This window comes from Mercenaria mercenaria, chromosome 5 (assembly GCF_021730395.1).
Source record: "Mercenaria mercenaria strain notata chromosome 5, MADL_Memer_1, whole genome shotgun sequence".
Lineage (NCBI taxonomy): Eukaryota > Metazoa > Mollusca > Bivalvia > Venerida > Veneridae > Mercenaria > Mercenaria mercenaria.
Genome location: NC_069365.1, coordinates 3,820,346 through 3,848,016, shown reverse-complemented (window position 1 = coordinate 3,848,016; position 27,671 = coordinate 3,820,346). Strand labels below are relative to the sequence as shown.

At 35.4% G+C, this 27,671-nt stretch overlaps 2 protein-coding genes across 11 annotated transcripts in view; one reads left to right on the top strand and one right to left on the bottom strand.

Moving 5' to 3' along the window:
* Positions 1-23,132, bottom strand: part of LOC123558065 (proton-coupled amino acid transporter 1-like) — a 44,975-nt gene extending 21,843 nt beyond the window's left edge. For 5 of the 8 annotated variants that reach the window (XR_008370858.1, XR_008370859.1, XM_053542524.1 and 2 more), the window contains exons 1-3: positions 23,025-23,129; positions 1,638-1,703; positions 794-1,415 (exon numbers count right to left, since the gene is read on the bottom strand). Coding sequence is in view for 6 of the 8 variants with exons in the window: in XM_053542524.1 (XP_053398499.1) it covers positions 794-1,059 (266 nt within the window). In the remaining 2 variants the exon portion in view is untranslated. The other 3 variants (XM_053542526.1, XM_053542525.1, XM_053542527.1) reach the window with 3 other exon arrangements.
* A 124-nt stretch (positions 23,133-23,256) lies between these two features.
* LOC123558064 (E3 ubiquitin-protein ligase SH3RF1-like) overlaps positions 23,257-27,671 on the top strand; it is a 29,965-nt gene continuing 25,550 nt past the window's right edge. The window contains exons 1-2 of one of the 3 annotated variants that reach the window (XM_053542522.1): positions 23,292-23,403; positions 23,994-24,105. The gene's annotated coding sequence lies outside the window, so the exon portion shown is untranslated. Of the gene's footprint in view, positions 23,404-23,993; positions 24,106-27,671 lie in introns of all 3 variants that reach the window. The other 2 variants (XM_053542523.1, XM_053542521.1) reach the window with 2 other exon arrangements.

Sequence of the window (27,671 nt, the reverse complement as noted above, 5' to 3'; positions counted from 1 at the left end):
GAATGGTGGAAACAGGAGCATCCATCTTTTCTAATTGCTCACTCTAAATAAAGTTTATATGACCAAAAAATCTTAATGTGTCTGTTTTGGACTTCATTTCAATCAGAGATATTTTTGGTTAAAAAGACATTTTTTACAGATCTAAAAATGTTATTTCTGACAATTTCACAAAGGTTATAAAATAACATAATCTGCATATCATATATTTGCTCTTAAGAGTGTGTGGTTGGAAATGCCAAGAATCATTCTAATAGTACTATCTAGAATTAAGATTAATTTTTTAATAATCTTATCAATTCCTAAACAAGCAGCTTCAAAACTTGAGGGTTGGTTTCAGCTGCTCAACACAGAGGTTGTGGGTTCAAGCTCCATTTTCTCCAATGAAATCAAGAAAAGTCTCCACACAAGTTAACTGAAATAATTTGTTTGTTTGTTTTGGGTTTAACGCCGTTTTTCAACAGTATTTCAGTCATGTAACGGCGGGCAGTTAACCTAACCAGTGTTCCTGGATTCTGTACCAGTTCAAACCTGTTCTCCGTAAGTAACTGCCAACTTCCCCACATGAATCAGAGGTGGAGGACTAATGATTTCAGACACAATGTCGTTTATCAAATAGTCACGGAGAACATACGCCCCGCCCGAGGATCGAACTCATGACCCCGCGATCCGTAGACCAACGCTCTACCTACTGAGCTAAGCGGGCGGGTTAACTGAAATTAACTTAAAGCTTTCATAACAAGGTAGCTAAGTTAGAATAAGGCAGCAAGTTGCACAGAAGTACATAAAATCTTACGTTGTTGTAGCGCCAATGGCATCTTTGGGAAATTCTCCAGATTTAACAACAATGTGGCTTCCTGACGCAGTAATAAGGTGGTACTCCACATCTTTACCGACATTCTCCTCGGAGCCTGATAACTGCTGATCTAAGCTGTCTGCATCCCCGTGCTGCACGTGACCTATAGCAGTCTCACTTTCCACTGGTGAACCACTTGATAGTAAAGGTGTAGTCTCCCTTGTATTCTCTAATTTCTGTTCTATGTCTTCTTGAGGCATTTTCATTTTCACATGTACATTCAGCTTACACAGTCCTATAATCAACTGAACCTTTCGGTACTTTAAATATTATCTAAATTTCCAACTGACACCTTTCACAGAAATTACTCCCAAATACCTTAACATATCAATAATAATCACTTATATTATCGATAAAAATGACACAAATCTAGGACAACATTACATGGTATCATCCCATGTTAATTTAACAATAAAGTACTTTAGTGATAAAATTCCTCATTTATCTCCATAAACCAACCTTACTCAGCAGTCAGTGTAGTATTTAAATGTTCAGTCACATGACAATACTCTGTAGTCCCACATATATCCTCTTCAGTAGTTATACCACTTATGGTAATTTCCTGTAAAAAAAAAAGAAATGATAAGAGCATCTATGATGTTCTTAGTCATATATCATATCACATGTTTAAGGCAATGGTAAGTCTATTATTTGGTATAGCTTGTGAAAATTAAAAAACAGTATTAGGAACTTAAATTACATTTTACAAAAATCTTAAAATGACCTCAGTTTTTAAAAGAAACTGGAAAATTTTAACACTTGAAATCACTCTGAAAGACTTTACCTTTTGCACAAACTTTATTCTGTACCTTGATCTTCTTTTCTTTTCTACAGTTTCTCAATTTTTAACCTGAAAAAGATAAAACAATCATTAAAAATACATTAATTTAGTAATTAATTTAGCAAGATCAAAAATTTGTTGTATCAAGAACCTTGAAAAAAAGTTATTCTCAATCAAACTACATGTATCACTACAACCTGATAGAAGATGGTCTACACACCAATAAATGCCATAATATTTTGTGTAACTTCCTCTCATACAAGTGATTGTTTTGTATCAGTGTGCCAGGTATAAATGTACAGTGTTAAAGTTTGTATCATATCTGTATACTAAAGTTTTGGTTCATTAATTCCATATATTAAATCTAAGTATGGCATGCAGATAGGTGGAACTTGATAGCAATGAAAATATTGCACTGTATGACTGTATACTACCTGTTTAATATTATGTTATTAATGATTACAATTTAAGTTTTATTCATGCAGGTACAATTTCCTGCTAAAACCCAATGCCCCTGTCCTAAGGTGTTATTCACTACAGCTGCTGATGTCCAGGTCTCCAGTCTAGATTAGATTAATTGTACGAAATGTTTTCTGCAGCTCCACATAGTGTACTAGAATTTAATAAATGGAATGAATTTGAGGTGCTTAAAGTTTAAACTTTAACTTAACATTTGTTTTAAATAAAAAGATCAAACTCATAATCTCTAAAAAGATAGCTAAAACCTTTCTCTTCGAGTTAATGCTCAAGGCAAATTATATCCATAATTTCAGAAGGTAAATTCGCCAGAGCAAAGGTAAGACAACTATGAAACCAGGGGTCATAAGTACAATCCTCCAACTATACTTATTAACAATCTTTCAGACATGATTTCAATGACAGCATAACAAGAAGCTCCATACTAGGAAAACTGTATGTCTGAAAGACTTCACCTTTTGCTCAAACTTTATTTGAAAAACAAGAGGGTCATGATGACCCTGGACCGCTCACCTGAGTAATATGAGCTACATGTTTCAAATGTCAAACTGATGATAAAATATTAAGAAAGTCAGTAGGTCACATTCATGGTCAATGAAATTCAGTTTTACGATTGGTGTGCAAAACTGTGTAGGTCATCAAAATTTCAAGGCTGTATCTTAAAAAACAAGAAAGTAGGTCAAGGTCACAGTCAAGTGAAATCATTTTACCTGAGGTCATCAGGTAATTATAATTAAACAGTCTTGGAAATAGGATCAAATGATTATTTAAGTATTTCTTCCTATATAACTCACATAGTAACTAAGTGAGTAAAGTGACCCCAGGGCGGGGCCTCTTTTAACCCCAGGGGCATAATTTGAACAATTTTGGTAGAGGACTACTAGACAATGCATCATACCAAATATCAAAAGCATAGGTCGTATGGTTTCAGACAAGAAGATTTTTAAAGTTTTTTCCTATATAAGTCTATATAAAACTTTGGACCCCCAGGGCTGCTAAGGGCCTCTTTTCACCCCAGGGGTAAATTTTAACAATTTTGGTTGAGGACCATAAGACAATGCTACAAACCAAATATCAAAGGTCTAAGCGTTGTGGTTTCAGACAAGAAGATTTTAAAACTTTTTTTCATATATGTCTATGTAAAATTTGGGACCCCCGGGGCGGGGCCATATTTAAACCTAGAGGGATAATTTGAACATTCTTGGTAGAGGATCACTAGATAATGCTACATACCAAATATCAAAGCCCTAGGCCATGTGGTTTTGTACAAGAAGATTTTCAAAGTTTTCCCTATATAAGTCTATATAAACCATATGACCCCGGGGGCGGGGCCATATTTGACCCTAGGGGGATAATTTTAAAAATTTTGGTAGAGGACCACTAGATGATGCTACACACCAGATATCAAAGCCCTAGGCCGTGTGGTTTTGGACAAGAAGATTTTTAAAGTTTTTCCTTTCGGTTGCCATGGCAACCAGAATTCTTCATGGAATTCAATTCTTTGAACAATTTTGAAAGGGGGCCACCCAAGGATCATTCCTGTGAAGTTTGGTGTAATTCTGCCCAGTGGTTTTCAAGAAGAAGATTTTTAAAAAAAATGTTGCCGGACGCACGACGCACATTGAGCTGTCACAACAGCTCACTATGAGCCTTTGGCTCAGGTGATCTAACAATACTCCTAACATTCTTGCATAGGAATCACCCCTACAAGCAACCAGCAATGAAAATAAACAAGGACACCTTGATGGCCAAATATCACTCACCTGAGTTACTAGTAGACCTTAATCATGGAAACGACGAGGAAATGTAAACGTACATGTACTCTGTACTTAGTCAAATTTGAGGGGTCATCTCAACACTGTAAATTACTTGTTCAAGTTGTTGAACGTGCGTGTATATTAAGGATATATTGAGGGCTTTGTGCAAAAAGAAATAACTAGTATTTCGTATCTTCATTTTTTTTCTCTCTATCAAAATGTGCAGATTAAAGTTAGGAATGCTGTAAATTTCTCTCAATGGACTATGGTTTTCTGTAATTAAATAATAAGATGGATAAATAATGCTGATACATCTACAAACAAGTATTTTAACGTCATGGTGGAAATAACATTATATATTAGCGTTTCTAATTGTGAAGTCACTGATGACGTCATTTATATGACATTTGTGAAATACTGTATAACGCAAAAAAACGTCTTTTTCTTATAAAATAATAATAATAATGATAAAAAAGAAAACAATAACAATAACAACAAGAAAGGAAAAAAAATTTGCAATGGAAAAACTTTCCATTATTTACCATGTTTACATGGCCAAGTGGAAGGAAGAGTTATCTCTATCACGTAACAAAATTTGTAAAGTTCACCGCTCGCGAATACTGAGTATTTTTCAAAGGTCTGACATCTTGTTAGCATTCCTTTTTTTAAAGAAACTAAATATCTTATTAATTTAAAAATGATTTTCTATTTATTTAAGGGTGCTTTTTTTTAACAACAACACTTTGAAGTTTGGAGATATGAAAACTATCTTGACAATTTCATTATTGAATTTTAATAAGCGACGAGAGTCTATCCGGTAGATATAGTCCCTGAAGATTCGTAACATGATTAGATCTACACAGTTTGGCGGTAAGAGGTATTTTGGACGAGTAAAATATAATTCAACATTTTGACCGTAACTTAGTCATAAATGAAATATGTTGTAAGTACTAATGTACTGCACTTATCATGTGTCGCCTTCAGATTAACATTAATTAGAAAATATATGTGTGGGTCTCCGTAGTTTGATAGCTAGAGCGATGTGTCATGCATTACCAAATCTAATGAAACATACACTCTATAGAAGTTTTATAAACTACAGTGACTTCTGCTTAAAATCTCAAACTTTTAAGAATGCATCTAAGCAATCAACTTTTCATTCGATTTATCATTGATTTCAATGAAACGGTGGAAATTTCAATTCTATACATTAGTAAGTAAGTAAGTAAAGACTTTATTTAATTTGGTTTCCCAATCTTCCATGTGGGCCTCAACATATATACATATAAACAACAGAGCATTACACAAAGTTACAATACAAAACAAATAAGAATGGTACATAAATAAAAGTTTTGTACAAACTGAATAAGAAATGTGGCATTGTTAACATAATTTAAAGATTGTCATACTCAAATAATTAATATCAAGTTTAACACAAAGCAAAATATATTTTTGTTGGAAATGAACAGTAGATTGTAATTGCATTATTCACATATGAGAAGAGAATTTCCACTTAACATATGAAGCTTGGAATTCCTTAAGTGTTTCAGACTTTCGTATATTAAGTGGAATATCATTCCATAGTTTGGGACCCCGAGTACACCAATGATTTACGAAAGAGTTCTTTCTTCAGTTTTGGAATGACTATTTCAGAGTTATTTACAGATCTCAAGTTATGATGATGCCTTTGATTAATGTTTTGAAATTTATCTTTCATATACTCAGGAAAGGAGTCAGCATTGATGGATTTGAACATCACTATTGCCTTTTTGTACTGAAGTCTCTCGTCAAATTTCATCCATTTTAATTTCGCTAAATAAAGCATCAGATGGAGTATCATAGCTTTTATCTAGAATTATTCTTGCTGCCCCTTTTTGAAATTTGATTAGATTTGTGGTCATTCTTTCAGCGTAATACAGATTTACATAATTTTGATTATTCATTTGAGTGAATTATTAATCTTAATACTTGAATTTTACGGATGTTGGAGAAATATATAGATGATCTAACATAAGTGAGTTCTTTTACTGAATTTATTCAACTAGTTAATTAACACAAGAGGACCATGATGGTCCTGAATCGCTCACCTCTTCCCACATGACCCAGTTTTGAGTATGACGTCGTTTTTTCTATTATTTGACATAGTGACCTAGTTTTTGAGCTCATGTGACCCAGTTTTGAACCTGACCTAGATATTATCAAGATAAAAATTCTGACCAATTTTCATGAACATCCATTGAAAAATATGGTCTCTAGAGAGGTCACAAGGTTTTTCTATTATTTGACCTATTGACCTAGTTTTCAAAGGTACGTGACCCTGTTTTGAACTTTACCTAGATAGCAAGGTGAACATTCTCACTAATTTTCATGAAGATCTCATGAAAAATATGGCCTCTAGAGAGGTCACAAGGTTTTTCTATTTTTATACCTACTGGCCTAGTTTTTGACCGCACGTGACCCAGTTTCAAAACGGACCTAGATATCATCAAGGTGAACATTCAGATCAATTTTCATGAAGATCCATTGAAAAATATGGCCTCTAGAGAGGTCAAAAGATTTTTCTAATTTTAGACCTACTGACCTAGATTTTGACTGCAGTTGACCCAGTTTCAAACCTGACCTAGATATCATCAAGATGAACATTCAGACCAACTTTCATACAGATCCCATGAAAAGTATGGCCTCTAGAGAGGTCACAAGGTTTTTTTATTATTTGACCTACTGACCTAGTTTTTTATGGCATGTGATCCAGTTTCAAACTTGACCTAGATATCATCAAGGTGAACATTCTGACCAATTTTCATGAAGATCCATTCAAGGGTATGGCCTCTAGAGAGGTCACAAGGTTTTTCTATTTCAAGACCTACTGACCTAGTTTTTGATCGCAGTTGACCCAGTTTCAAACTTGACCTATATATCATCAAGATAAACATTCAGACCAACTTTCATACAGATCCCATGAAAAATATGGCCTCTAGAGAGGTCACAACGTTTTTTCATTATTTGACCTACTGACCTACTTTTTGATGGCACGTGACCCACTTTCGAACTTGATTTAGATATCATCAAGATGAACATTCTGACCAATTTTTATGGAGATCCATTCACAAGTATGGCCTCTAGAGAGGTCACAAGGTTTTTCTATTTTTAGACCTACTGACCTAGTTTTTGACCGCACATGACCCAGTTTCGAACTTGACCTAGATATTATCAAGATGAACATTCAGACCAACTTTCATATAGATCCCATGAAAAATATGGCCTTTAGAGAGGTCACAAGGTTTTTCTATTATTTGACCTACTGACCTAGTTTTTGATGGCACGTGACCCACTTTCGAACTTGACCTAGATATCATCAAGATGAACATTCAGACCAACTTTCATACAGATCCCATGAAAAATATGGCCTCTAGAGAGGTCACAAGGTTTTTCTATTATTTGACCTACTGACCTAGTTTTTGATGGCACGTGACCCACTTTCAAACTTGACCTAGATATCATCAAGGTGAACATTCTGACCAATTTTCATGAAGATTTCATGAAATATATGGCCTCTAGAGAGGTCACAAGGTTTTTCTATTTTTAGACCTACTGACCTAGTTTTTGACCGCACGTGACCCAGTTTCGAACTTGACCTAGATAGCATCAAGATGAACATTCAGACCAACTTTCATACAGATCCCATGAAAAATATGGCCTTTAGAGAGGTCACAAGGTTTTTCTATTATTTGACCTACTGACCTAGTTTTTGACGGCACGTGACCCACTTTCGAACTTGGCCTAGATATCATCAAGATGAACATTCAGACCAACTTTCATACAGATCCCATGAAAAATATGGCCTCTAGAGAGGTCACAAGGTTTTTCTATTATTTGACCTACTGACCTAGTTTTTGACGGCATGTGACCCACTTTCGAACTTGACCTAGATATCATCAAGATGAACATTCTGACCAATTTTCATGAAGATCTCATGAAATATATGGCCTCTAGAGAGGTCACAAGGTTTTTCTATTTTTAGACCTACTGACCTAGTTTTTGACCGCACATGACCCAGTTTCGAACTTGACCTAGATATCATCAAGATGAACATTCAGACCAACTTTCATACAGATCCCATGAAAAATATGGCCTTTAGAGAGGTCACAAGGTTTTTCTATTATTTGACCTACTGACCTAGTTTTTGATGGCACGTGACCCAGTTTCGAACTTGACCTAGATATCATCAAGGTGAACGTTCTGACCAATTTTCATGAAGATCTTGTGAAATATATGGCCTCTAGAGAGGTCACAAGGTTTTTCTATTTTTAGACCTACTGACCTAGTTTTTGATGGCACGTGACCCAGTTTCGAACTTGACCTAGATATCATCAAGGTGAACATTCTGACCAACTTTCATAAAGATCCCATGAAAAATGTGACCTCTAGAGTGGTCACAAGCAAAAGTTTACGGACTGACGCACGCACGCACGCACGGACGGACGACAGACGACGGACACCGCGCGATCACAAAAGCTCACCTTGTCACTTTGTGACAGGTGAGCTAATAATAAAACGCGAGGCTCGTGACGAGCATTTTATCTTTACATAAATAAGGCAAGGGTTTCTTCCTCATTCTTATAATTAACAAAATATTATTAGAAATCATAACGTTTAAGCAAACTAGTTCAAAGTTTTCATAAATTTCAGCATGTGTTTGTTGCTCTAATTCCATTTAGTTTTGGAAAACAGTACTATAATTTATGTGTTCTATGGACAATTCACTTTTTATAAAATCTTGTGACATTATTACTGATAGTCTTAGTTATAAAATGGTACAAATATCTCAATTTTGATTTAATCCTCTTTCTTGCATTTCAATAAGCCCTTTTTATAAAATTACACATTAAAATACACTTAAATGGAACTACGTTTATCCACAGGAGTCTGAAATTCTATCAATAAGACCATAAAAGTCTATCTTTACAAAAAATACCCCTAGTTTATTTTATATATATATAGGGGGTATTTTTTGTAAAGATAGACTTCTATATGGTCTTATTGATAGAATTTCAGACTCCTGTGGTTTATCAAGTGAAGTTGCATGTTGTACAAGAATTCAGAAAAAGTTCCGAAACAGAAATTGCCTGATTATAACTACATTGGGGTAAGTTAATTCTGGTCAACAACTTTTCAGACTGGCAAATTTCCAAGATAAATAGTATACAGCAAATGTATTTGGAGACCTAGCTTGGGATAGTGTTTGGGGCGCTAGATTCAATGTCAAGATCAATATTGCTAAAAACATTTTTTTTAATGTGTCCTCTCAATGAATTTATATTAGAGTGAAACCTTGCCTTCAGGTAGCTTCAAGAACAAGAGGGCCATGAAGGCCCTGTATCGCTCACCTGACCTACTGACCTAAAGATCATCAAGATTAACATTCTGACCAAGTTTCATTAAGATATGGTCATAAATGTGGCCTCTAAAGTGTTGAATAGCTTTTCTTTTGATTTGACCCGATGACCTAGTTTTTGACCCAATCTGACCCGGATATGAATTTGACCTGTAGATCATTAAGATTAACATTCTGACTAAGTTTCATTAAGATAAGGTCATAAATGTTGCCTCTACAGTGTAAACTATCTTTTCCTTTGATTTGACCTGGTGACCTAGTTTTTAATCCTACATGGCCCAGATTCAAACTGGACCTTGAGGTCATAAAGATTAACATTCTGACCAAGTTTCATGAAGATACAGTCAAAAATGTGGCCTCTACAGTGTTAACAAGCTTTTTCTTTGATTTGACCTGGTGACCAAGTTTTTGACCCCAAATGACCCCATATCAAACTCATCTAAGACTTTATCAAGAGTAACATTCTGACCAAGTTTCATTAAGATTGGGCCAAAAATGTGACCTCTAGAGTGTTAACAGTCAAACTGTTGACAACAGACGACTGACGACGGACGACAGACACAGGGCGATCACAAAAGCTCACCTTTGAGCAATTCGTGCTCAGGTGAGCTAAAAACCAAGACTCGAATTGTGTTTGCAGCCAGAAGGTTCAGTCTGAATGTGCTGTATTTGAAAGACTCCAGTGTGTGCAGCGATCTTAGGCACTGGTCCAGAGTACATTTCACATTTAAGAATTTTGAAGATTTGTGGTTAAAATCTCGATCGGAACTTAAATACTTTGTTTTAGCAGTGTTGATGGCATTAGGGTAAATGCCAAGGTCAAAATATAATACTAAAAATAGGAGAACAAGAGGACCATGATGGTCCTGAATCGATCACCTCTTCCCACATGACCCAGTTTTGAGTATGATGTCGTTTTTTTTTCTATTATTTGTGACCTAGTTTTTGAGCTCATGTGACCCAGTTTTTAACTTGACCTAGATATTATCAAGATAAAAATTCTGACCAATTTTCATGAAGATCCATTGAAAAATATGGTCTCTAGAGAGGTCACAAGGTTTTTCTATTATTTGACCTATTGACCTAGTTTTCGAAGGTACGTGACCCTGTTTTAAACTTTACCTAGATATCATCAAGGTAAACATTTTCACTAATTTTCATGAAGATCTCATGAAAAATATGGCCTCTAGAGAGGTCACAAGGTTTTTCTATTTTTATACCTACTGGCCTAGTTTTTGACCGCACGTAACCCAGTTTCGAACTTCGCCTAGATATAATCAAGATGAACATTCAGACCAATTTTCATACAGATCCCATGAAAAATATGGCCTCTAGAGAGGTCAAAAGATTTTAATAATTTTAGACCTACTGACCTAGTTTTTGATTGCAGTTGACCCAGTTTCAAACTTGACCTAGATATCATCAAGATGAACATTCAGACCAACTTTCATACAGATCCCATGAAAAGTATGGCCTCTAGAGAGGTCAAAAGGTTTTTTATTATTTGACCTACTGACCTAGTTTTTTAAGGCATGTGACCCAGTTTCAAACTTGACCTAGATATCATCAAGGTGAACATTCTGACCAATTTTCATGCAGATCCCATGAAAAATATGGCCTTTAGAGAGGTCACAAGGTTTTTCTATTATTTGACCTACTGACCTAGTTTTTGAAGGCACATGACCTAGTTTCGAACTTGACCTAGATATCATCAAGGTGAACATTCTGACCAATTTTTATAGAGATCCATTCACAAGTATGGCCTCTAGAGAGGTCACAAGGTTTTTCTATTTTTAGACCTACTGACCTAGTTTTTGACCGCACGTGTCCCTGTTTCAAACTTGACCTAGATATCATCAACATGAACATTCAGACCAATTTTCAACAGATCCCATGAAATATATGGCCTCTAGAGAGGTCACAAGGTTTCTCTATTTTTAGACCTACTGACCTAGTTTTTGACCGCACGTGACCCAGTTTCAAACCTGACCTAGATATCATCAAGATGAACATTCAGACCAATTTTCAGGCAGATCCCATGAAAAATATGGCCTTAAGAGAGGTCACAAGGTTTTTCTATTATTTGACCTACTGACCTAGTTTTTGAAGGCACATGACCTAGTTTCGAACTTGACCTAGATATCATCAAGGTGAACATTCTGACCAATTTTCATGAAGATCTTGTGAAATATATGGCCTCTAGAGAGGTCACAAGGTTTTTCTATTTTTAGACCTACTGACCTAGTTTTTGATGGCACGTGACCCAGTTTCGAACTTGACCTAGATATTATCAAGCTGAACATTCTGACCAATTTTCATGAAGATCTTGTGAAATATATGGCCTCTAGAGAGGTCACAATGTTTTTCTATTTTTAGACCTACTGACCTAGTTTTTGACGGCACGTGACCCAGTTTCGAACTTGACCTAGATATCATCAAGATGAACATTCTGACCAACTTTCATAAAGATCCCATGAAAAATGTGACCCCTAGAGTGGTCACAAGCAAAAGTTTACGGACGGACGCACTCACGGACGACGGACACCGCGCGATCACAAAAGCTCACCTTGTCACTTTGTGACAGGTGAGCTAAAAATAATTCAGTAATTGGACCGTCGAGCAAAACAGATGGTTTCCAGTTTCTAGCTGAAGTATACGAATTGTCGCCAAACTCTGTAGATAGCAAGCTTCTGTAGAAGCTAGTGGGACCGCCTAAGTCAATTTTTACCAAAGTACAGAGTACGCTTACATTTACATCTCCGTGTCCATTGTAAAGGTCTAAGTACACAGCTTGCATGAACAGTTTAGGTAGACAGGTCACACAAGGAAGGCACAAGTTTGTGAAATTATTTTGAAATAGGCATTTTCTGATAAAAAGATTTAAATAAGTAGATCTACACACTAAATAACAGCAAGCAATATGTATATGTGTGTGGTGTAAATGTGTGTGTGTGTGTGTGGGGGGGGGGGGGGGGGGGGGGGGGAGCGAGGGGGGGAGGTGTCAGCAGCTAAAATCAGAGGAGAAGATTTTAATATTGTCCATTGTTAATTATTATAGCAATATAGAGAAAACAAGCACCATTCCTAGGCAGACATAATTTTAAACAAAACAGAAATTTGGTAGAATGTCACCTAAAGACTAAAGAACACTGCTGTCAAAATATTTTGAAATCGTGCCAGTAGCAGAGATTTTCAAATTTTTCCACATAGCCGAATAGGGAAAACAAGTCTCACCCCCTGGCAGCAATGTTTTTTTTAACAAAAAGGAATCATTTGAAGAAATTTAGCGATAACTAGTCCTGTACCCTGTTTTTTTTTAAGAAAATAAAACAATTTGAAGCAATTTGGTAAAGGGTCGCAATTTGTAAAGGGTCACCTAGGAAACATTTCTGTGAAATTATTAAACAAGAGGGTCATGAAGGCCCTGTATCGATCATCTGACCTATTGACCTAAAGATCATTAAGATTAACATTCTGACCAAGTTTCATTAAGATATGGTCATAAATGTGGCCTCTAAAGTGTTAACTTAAACGCATAGGTAATAAAAGCAGATACAAAGAATGGCGTACAAAAGTAAAAAATATGATATATCAGGCAAAAAAGTCCTTCTTCACAGATACAATTAATAAAAATCACAATAAAGATGCAAAATTACTGTGGAAAAACCTAAAAGATCTAACTGGAGACTCTTCCAAGTCCCAAACCAATTTTATCAATGATGAATCTGGAAGCCCAATACTTGATCCAGAAACTACAGCTAACACTTTCAACAACTTCTTTCTTAATGTATTTCAGTCTGTTGAACAGAATTTAAATCAAATGTAAACTGTAGTCAACAAACTAACACTTCTAGCAATGAATATGACATACCACCAATTACACAAAAATTTGTTGAAACTCAATTACTCAATTTAGATTCAAAAAAGTCCACTGGCTTAGATGGATTAAATGCTAAATTTTTTACAAATGTCAGCAAAGATAATAGCAAGGCCTCTTACCAAAGTACTAAATCTAAGTATTGCAAACAAAATATTTCCTGACCAATTTAAGATTGCAAAGATAACACCAATTTACAAGAAAGGCTCAAAAAGTGATAAAAATAATTATAGACCAATATCAGTACTGCCTGTGTTATCAAAAATTATTGAAAGACATGTCTCAAACAGTTTAAAATTCTACCTAGAAGAAAATGGGCTGTTATACAACTATCAATCAGGATTTAGGGCCAATCATTCATGTGAAACAGCCTTGACTGCTATTACTGACAGATGGATTAATGCAATTAACTCAAAACAAACAGTAGGCACAGTTTTTCTTGATCTCTCTAAAGCCTTTGACCTGGTAAATCATGCAACACTCTTTGAAAAGCTTAAATCATTTAATGTTAGTGATTCAGCTTTACTATGGTTTAGATCTTACCTGTCAAACAGGTATCAGAGGGTCTGTGTTTCAGGGAAACTATCAAAACTGGGTCATATTCAATCTGGGGTGCCTCAGGGATCAGTCCTGGACCCTACTCTTTGTGATGTATATCAATGACCTACCAAATGAATTAAAAGATATATTCACAGACATGTTTGCGGACGACACCACAATAACTGCAGCAGGTAAAACAAACATTGAAGTACAAAATACTCTTCAAAATTCTCTAAACAGAATCCTTGCTTGGTGTCAGAACAACTCCATGTCTCTTAATGCAAAAAAGACAAAGGCAATGGCAATACAAACAACAAATAAACCAAAAGTCAATAGCTCTATTCAACTCTATCTTGGAAATGAAAAAATAGAATTTTCTGACTCGGAAAGCCTTCTGGGAGTACAAGTTGACCAGGGTCTCAAATGGAAAGAACAAGTACACAAAGTACTAAAAAAATGCAACTCCAAACTATATCTCTTGCAACGTATAAAATGTTTCTTAGACTTGCCTGTGCGAAAAATGTTTTTTAATGCGTACATCTTACCACATTTAGATTACTGCTGCTCTGTTTGGGGTAACTGCAATGCAACAGAAATTGAAACAATTATAAAATTTCAGAAACGAGCAGCAAGAACAATTCTTGATACTAATGTTGACACTCCATCAGAGGAACTATTTACTACACTAAATTGGATGAAATTTCCTGACAGGGTTAAATATAAAAAAGCAATCATTGTGTACAAATCACTTAATGACATATGCCCAGACTACTTCAGAACAAATTCACATACTTGCACAAAGTCAAAAAGTTAACTTAAGGTCATTAGATTCAAAACAAAATTGTACTTGCCAAAGCCAAACATAGAAATATTTCGGAAATGTCTCGATTATTCAGGTCCAGTCTATGGAATGAGTTGCCTGTTGAAGTCCGTACTGCAGAAACTTAAGTTGTTTTAAACTAAAATACCTGGCATACTGGAAAGGGTCACAGGTCTAAAAATGGTTTTCAGGGGCAAATTCCACATTTATTAATTATAGAAATTTTCTGTGTCATTTTCTACTGTTATAATTGTGCATTTTGTATGTGTGTGCGCATGTGTGAGTGTATGTGTGTGAGTGCCTGTGTGCATATATTTCAAATTATTTATTGCATTATATAACTTTTTGTCATGACTATAATTATGTATTTTATTACTATGTTAATTTGAAAGTCTACACTGTTGTAAATATTGTATATATGATGAGGCTCACAGGGAAGATCGGGTTACCTGACTGTGTTGCCTCTTTAAATAAAGTCTTTATTATTATTATTATTATAACTAGCTTTTCCTTTGATTTGACCCGGTGACCTAGTTTTTGACCCCACATGACCCAGATTCGAACTTGACCTAAAGATCATCAAGATTAACATTCTGACTAAGTTTCATGAAGATACAGTCATAAATGTCGCCTCTATAGTGTAAACAAGCTTTTCCTTTGATCTGACCTAGTGACCTAGTTTTTCATCCCACCTGACCCAGTTTGAAGGTGATCTATAGATCATCAAGATTAACATTCTGACCAAGTTTCATTAAGGTATGGTCATAAATGTGGCCTCTACAGAGTTAACTAGCTTTTCCTTTGACTTGACCTGGTGACCTAGTTTTTGATCCTACATGACCCAGATTCATACTGGACCTTGAGATCATCAAGATTAAAATCCTGACCATGTTTCATGAAGATACAGTCATAAATGTGGCCTCTTCAGTGTCAGATTTGACCTGGTGATCTAGGTTTTAACCCCTGATGACCTGCTATCAAACATGTCCAAGATTTTATTGAGGGTAACATTCTGACCCAGTTTCATTAAGATTGGGCCAAAATTATGACCTCTAGAGTGTTAGTAAGCTTTTCCTTTGATCTGACCTGGTGACCTAGTTTTTAACCCCAGATGACCCAATCTCAAACTTGTCCAAGATTTACTGAGGGTAACATTCTGACCAAGTTTCATTGAGATTTGGCCAAAATTGTAACCTCTAGTGTGTTAACAAGCTTTTCCTTTGATTTGACCTGGTGACCTAGTTTTTGACCCCAGATGACCCAATATCAAATTCATCCAAGATTTTGAGAGTAACATTCTGACCAAGTTTCATTAAGATTGGGCCAAAATTGTGACCTCTAGAGTGTTAACAGTCAAATTGTTGACGAGGACGGACGGACGACTGACGGTCGACGGACACAGGGAGATCACTAAAGCTCACCTTTGAGCACTTCTTGCTCAGGTGAGCTAAAAATCAGATCTGAGGTTTCTGAGAAAATTTTTTTTCAAGATTTTCCTTCTGGTTGCCATTTCGAATTCAGCATGGATGTCCGTTGTTTTAAGGAATCTGAAAGCAGACCATCCAAGGAACATTCCTGTATAGTAATTGAGTGAAACTGGCACATTACTTTTAATAGGAAGAGAATGTTGAACTAAGAAATTGCAGACAACAGGATGGATGCACCACAGGCATCCAACAATCCAAAAAGCTCACCATGAGCACTTTGTGCTTAGGTGAGCTTAAAACCATCAAGATACACACATAAACACTTAATTAATTTCCATCAAATATCCTCCAGGACATTGACAGCTAGTGTAGCTTAGTTTTTAAAGTCAGCATTTTGTAACTGGATGAGTATACTTAACCTTAATTTTAATCATGACTGAGTCATTACTGAATGTTGTACTTAACTTCAAAATATTAATCTTTTCTGAATACATGTATTTAGATTTGATTCAAATACCGGTATTCATCTTAATCTGCTTTCATCAATAATACAGTGTTGTTGTTACACTACATGACCCAGTTTCGAACTTGACCTAGAAATCATCAGAACAAACATTCTGATTAAGTTTCATAAAGATTGAGTCACAACAGTTACCGGTACTGTTGCCTTTAGAGTGTTCATATACTTTTCCTTTGATTTGACCATGTGACATAGTTTTTGACCCCACATGACCCAGATTCAAACTTTACCTAGATATCATCAAGACAAACATTCTGACTGAGTTTCATACAGATTGAGTCATAACTGTGGCCTCTAGAGTGTTTACAAGCTTTTAAGATCTGGCCTACTGACCTAGTTTTTGACCCCACATGACCCGGTTTCAAACTTAACCTAGACATCATCAAGACAAACATTCTGACCAAGTTTCATAAACATTGGATCACAACTGTGGCCTATAGTGTGTTCACAAGCTTTTCCTTTGATCTGGCCTACTGACCTAGTTTTTAAACCCAGTTTCAAAAGTGACCTAGAGATCATCAAGACAAACATTCTGACAAAGTTTCATAAATATTGGATTACAACTGTGGCCTCTAGAGTGTTCATAAGCTTTTCCTTTGATCTGGCATACTGACCTATTTTTCTTCTTCTTCAAATAACTATACTCCTTCAAAACTGAAGATTATGTGTAGGTGCTGAATAAAACAAAAATTGATGGTGTTTTTACAACAGATTTGTACATGTGCCAAAACATTAAAACTTTCCAAATTTTACATTAATGAAACTTTGTACATTGGTCAGTATTTAAAGACTGAGGGAAGAGATAAGGACAGGCACAGTGACAAGAGATTTGAAACAGTCAACTGTGGTTGCTGTGTGTGCGACAGCTGGCAACATGTTCCACTGACCTACTGCCCTAGGGAAAACTGAATACTTAGAAGAGTCTTAGGATGTGCCAATGTGTTTGAAGCTGTGTATGTTACTATGTCCATGCCGTGTTCTTGCATCAGCTGGAATTAGTAAATTCTTTTCTGGGTATATGGCTACTACATGGTGATCGATTTTAAAAAAACATTATTAGGCGGGCTCTGGTTCTTCTTATCTCTAATGATGGCCAATTCAAATTTGTTAACATATCAGAAAAGGAGCTTGTATTATATCATTCTATTAGTAACAAATCTAGCCGCCCTTCTCTGAACTTTTTCAACCTGATCTATCTGGCTTTTAGTGTGTGGGTCCGTAAACAGTACATGAATATTCCAACTTTGGTCTTAAATTACTATAGCTTGTTCTTTCACTTTAGTAGAGTTAATTTTTAAATTTCTATGCAAGAAGCCAGGGACTGATCTGCTTTGTTAGTTATTGAGTTTGTGCAAAGAAGTATAAAATAATTATTTTTATAGCTCTTTGGTTTATGTGCTTATCCCATTTCAATTTGTTTTGAAGAGTTTCGCCTAAATACTTTGATGATTGAACTTTTTCAAAAGTATGATATGAGTTTATAGTTAAGGTTTCGATGGAGGTCTTGAGAAAGAAAAATCAAACAACACCAAATCATAGAAAGAAAGAGTTGTTTGACATGAAAATTGAACAGCATGTAAAACATGTATATTACTTTACGAAACAAGTGTCAGTATACTGATATAAACATTGAATTCCGGAAAAGGGCTGCCTAAAGGGGCTCCACTTCCGGACAGTTAAACGCCTTTAAAAACTCACCATTTTCAAAGAACAGTTACACATGTTCGTTTTGATGCATTTGCAATAGCGTGCGAGTGGTGAAATTTCGCGTAACAAGGTGGAACACAGTTTTCAGCAATTGTTTATCTTTATTTCATTACAAATGGCATTCATTTTCAAAGGGAGACAACTGTTCCCGATTATTTTAAGTACAAATGGCATTCATTTTCAAAGGGAAACAACTTTTTCCGATTATTTTAAGTAATCTTTGAGAAAAAGTTGTCTCCCTTTGAAAATGAATGTCATTTGTAAAGAAAAAAAGATAAACAATTGCTGAAAACTATGTTCCACCTTGTTACGCGAAATTTCACCACTCGCACGCTATTGCAAATGCATCAAAACAAACATGTGTAACAGTTCTTTGAAAATGGTGAGTTTTTAAAGGCGTTTAACTGTCCGGAAGTGGAGCCCCTTTAGGCAGCCCTTTTCCGGAATTCAATGTTTATATCAGTATACTGACACTTGTTTCGTAAAGTAATATACATGTTTTACATGCTGTTCAATTTTCATGTCAAACAACTCTTTCTTTCTATGATTTGGTGTTGTTTGATTTTTCTTTCTCAAGGCCTCCATCGAAACCTTAAATTGGATGGGATTTTTTTTTCTGTGTAATACTAAGGATGTCACATTTATCAGGATGGAAATGCATCAACCAATCCTGTCCTCATTTACCAGCAGCTTCCAGTCTCCACATCAGACTGAAGAAGTTTATAGAGTCATTTCAGGTACTTCCGCCATCTTGAATTTAGGATGACCTTCATTTGAGGTGTGAAAATATAGTGAACAAAAGCTTTCAAATGCAGCTGTTCCAGAGTACAAAACAGCTCAGTTTGCAAGACCTGAACTAAAAGTAGCTGTTTAAAAAGTAAAACCAAAATTTGGAAATAAACAAAGAAGACAATCTGACTGAAGTACATCTCCTATTACGCTACGCCTAGGATCTGAGAACAACCTATTCATAGCCTCGTTCTGACGACCCTTTCGCTAGCCAATCAGAGCCTAACTTACAACATCTTGCAAATCTACCTGTAGCCTTGTCTTTTGATATTTACAATTCTTATGTCGTAATGTATTAGATAGCCGGCTAGCTCAGTCGGTAGGCCACTTGCTTTGTAAGCGAGGGGTCCCGGGTTCTAGCCCTAGAATGACTGCATATTTTTCTTACTCTTTGACATTCGAACAAGTCGTCTGATTGGATAAAATAATCAAAGGCCTGAAGGGCCCGAGTCGGCTAATGATTGATGTACTGACAGTATAGTCTACCAGTTTCAGTTTATTTTTAGTTTTTTTTCTTAAAATTTCATAACACAGCTCGATATTTACCCAAAATATTATATCTGGATACGATTACACTTTTCTCCAGTTTCAACAATATATTTTACAAATTGTGATGATACGAAGACATTTAGCAGCAATTGGCAGTATCTGACATTGAAGTTTATGGTTAAATTACCTCTTATTTAAATCTTTTCATAAAAAAGTTGTTACGTTTCGTGAAAACAGCCAAACATAGACGATCTACTTTCGATTTCAAAAACTACATGAAAATACTATTTAATTTCGCCGATTTATTTATTTCTCAAAAAATAAGAATTAAAATCATTTTTAATATCAGTAGTAACTAAACAAACCAGTAAGAGCTTCTTCTTCCGATAATTTATCCGTTTACTGACTGCAAAATTCAACCCACGCAAAGTTTATAGAAATCATACGATGCGTGTTTACGTTCAATGTGGGAGAATTAAGGCTGATCGGCTATGTTACCTAACGCATCCAGACGATTCAGATTTTGTTTTTAAAAAAGCATTGTGTGCGTTTCTTTAATTTTATATACGTTTTTATACGCTTAGAAATTATTAGACATGCGTATTTGCATTATTTCTATACGTAATTTACGCTAATACGCATCTTATCTGGAGCCCTGTGGAACTATTTTTTGTCTTTCGCTGGATGTTACGCAAGCTTTGTAAGCCTGCGCAATTCTTAAAATGCATATTTATGCTTAATGAGTTACATTCGAGTATTGCACAATTACAAGTCATAAATATGACAGATTACATCGTATATTGGTCATAGCAAAGGGAATTGACACAACTTAACTTCATTCATGCAGTGAACTGTTTGAAGTTTGAGAAATCTAATGGAACTACATCCCTTCACGTGTTATTCGGTCCATTTAGAGAATCGCTGAACAGCAAGGACTCGTCAAAAGGCTTTCAGCCTTTAGCCGACTCAAAAATAGCAATACTGGAAATCCAAAATATACAGAAGACGAATGTGAATGGGTCGTTCTCAGATCTTGTCAAAGAAGATATTTTACCTGTATATTTCCAAATTTTTGGTTAGATTTATAAATCCTTTCAAAATACTTTATTAAAAATTCATGAATGGCAAAAGTTAGTTCAAAGTTTCAATTAGTGCATAGGAGAATTGTCTTACTGAATAGAACTAAACTTAGTACAAAATCTGTTTTCAAATATAACCACCTCATGTATTAAAAGTTAAACGAAAATAAATCTGTACATATTGCTATTTTCAGCATACATAAAAGTAGTGCAATGTGCGGACAATGATTTTTCTACGTATGGTGTACCAAACTGCCTAAAATTGTAAGACAAGTCTTAGACTTAATGTGAAAAAGATTTGCCAACGATCCAAATTTCTTTTCAAGGATTGTGCAAGTATAAAAAAGGTTTAATTTATTATAGTTGAATTTATGTACTTACGCGCTGCTTCTCACGGAAAATTTGGTGGGAATATATAATTTTCGGCACTTCCTGCGGTAACTACCGAAATTAAATAACGTTACTTTCTCACACATACGTGATTGTATATTTATAATTTATAAAAACAATCGAAATATTTGCTTTATCACGATATATGCAAATATTTTTAGACAATCTTGAAACATTTGGCCACAGTATTTCCCCATACTGGTCCGGGACAAGTTCGATGTGTATAGTGATTCCTTATTGGCTGTTTCATGCGTCGTAAACTAACCAGTTTTAATCTTTAGACTTTTTATACAATATGAGAATTTATGCAGCATGTTTTCAAAAACACAGTGAGAATAAATCGCAGAAAAAATGTACAGCCAAATATGTTAGGAGGTAATACAATTTGTATACAATTGTAAATAACTACGAAACATTTTACAAAATGCAATCAGTTGAACTTCTCACGCGAAAACCTGATGATTAAAATCAGCAAAATCTCAAAAGTAACTTTTCTGTATCTTGGTTCTTCGTTAAACAATGATATATTTTCACACTTCCATAGATTTAAACTGATAATAAATGTGTATTGAAATTCCGGCATAGAAATGGACATTAAATTTACATTAGTGATTACTGCGGTGTTGACAGCGGAAGCAGCGGTCTAGTACTAAGACTGTCTATGAAACCAAGGATAACGAGTTCTTTATCTGAAAATTACGAACATTGGGATCAGTGTTTAGTATACACCTGAAAATAATAGACTTGCTATTTGCCGAGTGCGTGCACAATTGATTTCTATCGTCGCTAATACAAAGTAGACTAGTAAATATTCGTACATATGCATAATCTCATAAACACTTCTTTAATGTATGTTCTATGAAATTAACAAATAACTGGCTCAACTGAGACACCATACTTTAAAGTAAAATCAGTTTATTCACCACGAGGTTCAAAATGCACGGGAGTCTCGTGATAGTACATGCCTTTAATTTCACATGGTTAAAGTGTAAACAAATAAATTTGCTTTGTTTTATTTCTCACGGAAGAGATTGGGCGGCTTTTTATATTGGAATAATTATAGAACATATATGCATTTAAAGTTGAAAGTTGATTGTTTTCTACAGGACATAAAACTGAAACAAGTAAGCACTTTTACTTTTTCAGCAATGTTCCTCAGGTGAACTTTGACATTGTTTACGAAGAGAAATCAGTTTTGTGTCATCTTGAAATGCATTGTTTGGCTGAAAGGTATAGTTCCCAGAAAAGTTCTAAAAGGTTTATTTTGGAGATTTTTGTTTTATTTATAAATTCAACACAATGTGCAATATTTCCAGTTTTTGAAAATGATTGAAATTCAACTTTATTTTAGAAAAATTTCCGATCTTCCATTAATTTCTTGCCAGCGGATGCTTACAAATTTTAAGTGAAACGGTTTTCTTGTCCAAGAGAGGTGTGTAAAGCGAAAAACTATCATTACACATTGCGTTTATTCTTTAAATGTGAAGAATCGGTAACAGATTAAGGAGATCGGACAGTGAAAAACTATACTAAATGGATATCTCTAACCATAAATATGGAGACATACATATTTCAGTAAGGAAATCTGAGGTAAAAGAACAATCATATATTTTATTCCTTGAAATAAACATGGCGGCGAAATATTTTAGAAAAACTCTGCACGTGTTTTGTGCATTAGAATGTTTAACGACATTTTCTTGAAAAAGTAACACTCATGTGCACTATTTTGGCATTTCTTTGATTTGAAAATAAATATTTTATAGCAATTTTGGTTGCATACGATACCAAAATTTTGCACCAAAAATGTTCACTCATTTTCTTCCAAACCACTCTGGAGATACTGGTTCAGCGTAGCTTTCATGCTCTCAAGCCTACAGATATATCTTTTCAACTTTTATCATATATATTTTATGTCCTTGCATTTTGAAAGCTGTTTCGAGGATTCTGATTTCTCACATAAATTTCTAATTTCAATTTGCGGAAGTACCTTAAGGTTTTAATTTCTTTATAAATTATGCTATCATCCGCAAAGCCCTGAACTTTTATTTGAGTGAAAAAAGTAAAATTCGTAATTTGTCTACAACTTCACTATAAAGTTCAGTCATTTTAGTTTTACAACTTACACATTATGTGACATACTTTCAGATCAGGCGCTTCGCCACCTTACTTATTATCGGTGGTTAAAATATTTTACTGTCTGCAAACCGAAAGTAAGGCGTCCGTGATGTTGCGGTATTGCACGTGCTTATTCTTCCGCCAAGATTTTATAAAATGTTTCATTCAATATTTAACAATTTAATTGCAAATATGGATGCATTAATAAAATGGAGTTTTAAGAATATACTAATGCTGAAAATAAATCAAATGATCTCTCAAACAAAAGGTTTCCGTAGGTTATATTATGCACTAATTTTTTATTGACTCATGCAAAATCCAAGATGGACGACTGCACTGGAGAGGAAGTAAATTTTTAGAAATAATTGAGTTGTGTGGTGTCCATAGGTAAATGCGATGCTCTTCGATTTACTCTTTTTGTTATATATATATATATTTGTTTGATAGTCATATCAAACTTGCCGACATCTGTTTGTCATTATTGCTTTACTAGATTGATCTTTCTCTTGCAATATTTCGGATCAATTATTTCGGATGACATGAGTCGGGCCTGTCACTGATTTAACATTCTAATCGGTTTATTTGAGTTGCTTGCACAACAGTGGTAGCAATAGTGAATTATGATCATAAAAAAAATTGCGAGAAAAACTGTAACTAGTAAGAGGCAGCATTAAATCTAAAATATCTGACAGTCATGAAATTCACATCCTGATCATGGCTGATGACTGATGTAACCAGAATCAGTGAATTCTGGATCTGGATATAGATACGTTGCAGAGGCTGGTATAGCTAATCCTTAATCATTTAGCATATCAATATGGCTGACTTTATAATCTGATAAAGCGAGACAGCATCTGTCAAAAGTTACGCACACTGTCCAAAAACATCCTATTATTTGGACTAGGTATACATCGTATAGCATGTAGAGAGAGCTACCAAAAAGATTCCATAATCTTCATTTTGTGTCATTTTCGCAGGGATAAAATAGACACTTTGGTCTTAGTGGAAATGGATGCATAGAGCAGCTGACCATCTCTGTGCTTGCATCACTATCGTCCAGAGAATTCCAATCAGTCACAGCATCACAGGGTGAGAAAAATGTACAGCCAGACCGGGACTCGAACCCGGGGCCTCAGAATACCGTTCCGATGCTCTACCGACTGAGCTACCCGGCCACCTACACATTTTCTCCCCGTTTTAATATTCAAGTCCTGTACTGTGACATATTCTCTAGACTGGCTCCCGTCCCTATGTTTGTTCTTATTTACATATATCAGTTTTCTTCATTAAGAGGGAAGTAACTCCAGAAGGTTGTTTCTGCATTGAATTTTTTTATTGCCCCTGGCTCCAAACATAGGTTCAGCCATCAAATAAAACTGTGCTATTTTAGAGGTTTAAAAGTTTCTTAAAAAATGTTTCCAGTATTAATATAAAAGATAACCATGCAGCCAGGGAGCCAGGCTACATATTCCCCAGCTATATGAAATTCGTCCTCGAATTTCTAATGGGATAGAGAACAAGGTAAACATGATCTCGGAGTATATTCAGTCACTGTCCCATGGTGGGCGCCAAATGTCACAGGGTGAAAAAAATGTGCAGCCAGACCGGGACTCAAACCCGGTGCCTCGGAATACCGTTCCGATGCTCTACCAACTGAGCTATTTTCTCCCTGTTTTAATATTCAAGTCCTATACCGTGACATATTTTATGTAGTACTAGGGTAAAGTATAAGGGTGCACTTATACTTCCTTGCTATTGAGCTAGCTTTTATAGCGACGTGGTAGAGTGTTCGCCTTAGGTGTTGGAGGTCATGGGTTCGATTCCCGGTCAGGCCTGAAGTATTTTTAGCCTGTTACATTTGGCGCCGCGCCCAACGTAAATAACTCACGAGTAGATATGAATGGAGACCTTGGAACGTCCCACAGAGGTTCAAACTCCTGGAATTCGAGGACGAATTCTAAAATGGAGGGGGTGTATGTAGTAGGGTAGCGTATAAGGGTGCACTTATACCTCCTTGCTATTGAGCTAGCTTTTATAGCAACGTGGTAGAGTGTTTGCCATAGGTGTTAGAGGTCCCGGGTTCGATTCGCGGTCAGGCTTGAAGTATTTTTAGCCTGTTACATTTGGCGCCCAACGTAAATAACTCACGAGTAGATATGAATAGAGACCTTGGCACGTCCTACAGAGGTTCAAACTCCTGGAATTCGAGGACGAATTCTAAAATGGAGGGGGTGTATGTAGTAGGGTAGAGTATAAGGGTGCACTTATACTTCCTTGCTATTGAGCTAGCTTTTATAGTGACATGGTAGAGTGTTTGCCATAGGTGATAGAGGTCGAGCCCAGGTTCGATTCCCGGTCAGGCCTGAAGTATTTTCAGTCTGTTACAACAGTTTTTGAAAAGAACAATAATTATTTGTAATGTTCAGTTTTACACTCCACCAGCTTTAAACATCTAGATACTGTTATCTATTCTATTGTTTGTCTATCAAATATATTAGCCCTAAGGTATACAATTCATTTGGAAATTAATTTGTACCGAAAATCGTTTTGGCGTAGAAATATTTACTTTTTGTTGTGAAAGACAGCTCTGCTGTGAAGGAGATAGTCATGTTGCCAAAGAGATAGCTCTGTCTTCATACCCTGACATCATTTATATTTGTCCAATTTGTGTAATGTTAAGTGTGTATGTTGCTAGTAGATAGAATTTTGAATACTGCAAGATTAGAAGAAGCCATTGAAAACAAGTACACCAACATCCCACAAAAAAAGAAAACTGGTTGTTAAAATAAGTTCATTCAAATATCCTCTTTTGAAAAAAAAAACAAGACTGTTGACTCCATCCCCACTCAGAGTTAACAAACCCCTTTCAGGAAAGAGAGGAAAGAGAAGTAAGAGCAGTAGAATATTATGTTTTCTCCAGTATTTCGGTGTCATTTCGGAGATGGGGTCCTAAATTTGTATATACATTATCAAGAGTGAAAATTCAGTGTCTTGGACTCTAGACATTATCGGACTGTTCTATAAGTGTTGATATTTCCATTATTTTTTAGCTCATCTGATTTTTTGAAAAAAAATGATGAGTTATTGTCATCACTTGAGCGGTTGTCGGCGTCTGCGTCGGTGTCGGTGTCGGCGTCTGCGTCGGCGTTGCCTGGTTAAGTTTTATGTTTAGGTCAGCTTTTCTCCTAAACTATCAAAGCTATTGCTTTGAAACTTGGAATACTTGTTCACCATCATAAGCTGCCCCTGTATAGCAAGAAACATAACTCCATCTTGCTTTTTGCAAGATTTATGGCCCCTTTTGTACTTAGAAAATATCAGATTTCTTGGTTAAGTTTTATGTTTAGGTCAACTTTTCTCCTAAACTATCAAAGCTATTGCTTTGAAACTTGGAATACTTGTTCACCATCATAAGCAGACCCTGTACATCAAGAAACATAACTCCATCTTGCTTTTTGCAAGATTTATTGCCCCTTTTGGACTTAGAAAATCAGTTTTCTTGGTTAAGTTTTATGTTTAGGTCAGCTTTTATCCAAAACTATCAAAGCTATTGCTTTAAAACTTGCAACACTTGTTCACCATCATAAGTTGACCCTGTACAGCAAGAAACATAACTCTGTCTTGCTTTTTGCAAGATTTCTGGCCCCTTTTGGACTTAGAAAATATCAGATTTCTTGGTTAAGTTTTATGTTTAGGTCAACTTTTTCTCTTAAACTATCAAAGCTATTGCTTTGAAACTTGCAACACTTGTTCACCATCATAAGCTGACCCTGTACAGCAAGCAACATAACTCCATCCTGCTTTTTGCAATAATTATTGCCCCTTTTGGACTTAGAAAATCATTTTCTTGGTTGAGTATTATGTTTAAGTCAACTTTTCTCATAAACTATCAAAGCTATTGCTTTAAAACTTGCAACAGTTTTTCACCATCATAAGTGGACACTGTACATTAAGAAACATAACTCTATCCTGCTTTTTGCAAGAATGATGGCCCTTTTTAGACTTAGAAAATCATGGGTAGGACAATATTTCTATTACACAAAAAAAATCAGATGAGCGTCAGCACCCGCAAGGCGGTGCTCTTGTTTAGTTATGGCTTAACCTTATTCTTTTTGACGCATCAGTGATAACAGCAATGATCCATTGATAAAATATTACAGATAGTGGTACTGATTTTAAATTTCTGTATATAGTTCATCTTCAAATAGTGTTTAAATGTTTTAAAATATTTTATGTAATGTTAAAGTAAAAGTTTGTAGCTCTTAAATTGATGGAATTTATAATGGTGTGACAGATTTCTGGCATGATTCCTTGTTAAATTTTAATACTGGGTTCATTTTCACTTACTCCATCCAGGGCTAGATGGAATAAGTGCTCGATTTCTAAAGTCATCGTACAAAATAATTGCAGCACCATTGAAGACTATAATAAATCATAGCATTAATACTGGTATTTTCCCAGATCAATTTAAACTAGCTAAAATAACTCCAATATTCAAAAAAGGGTCTAAATCAGAAAAAGAAAACTATCGCCCAATATCAGTTTTGCCTGTATTATCAAAGGTCATTGAACGTCATGTCAGTGACAGTTTGAAAGCCTACCTTGAAAGCAATAAGTTTTTATATGAATATCAATCAGGATTTAGAAGTCACCAT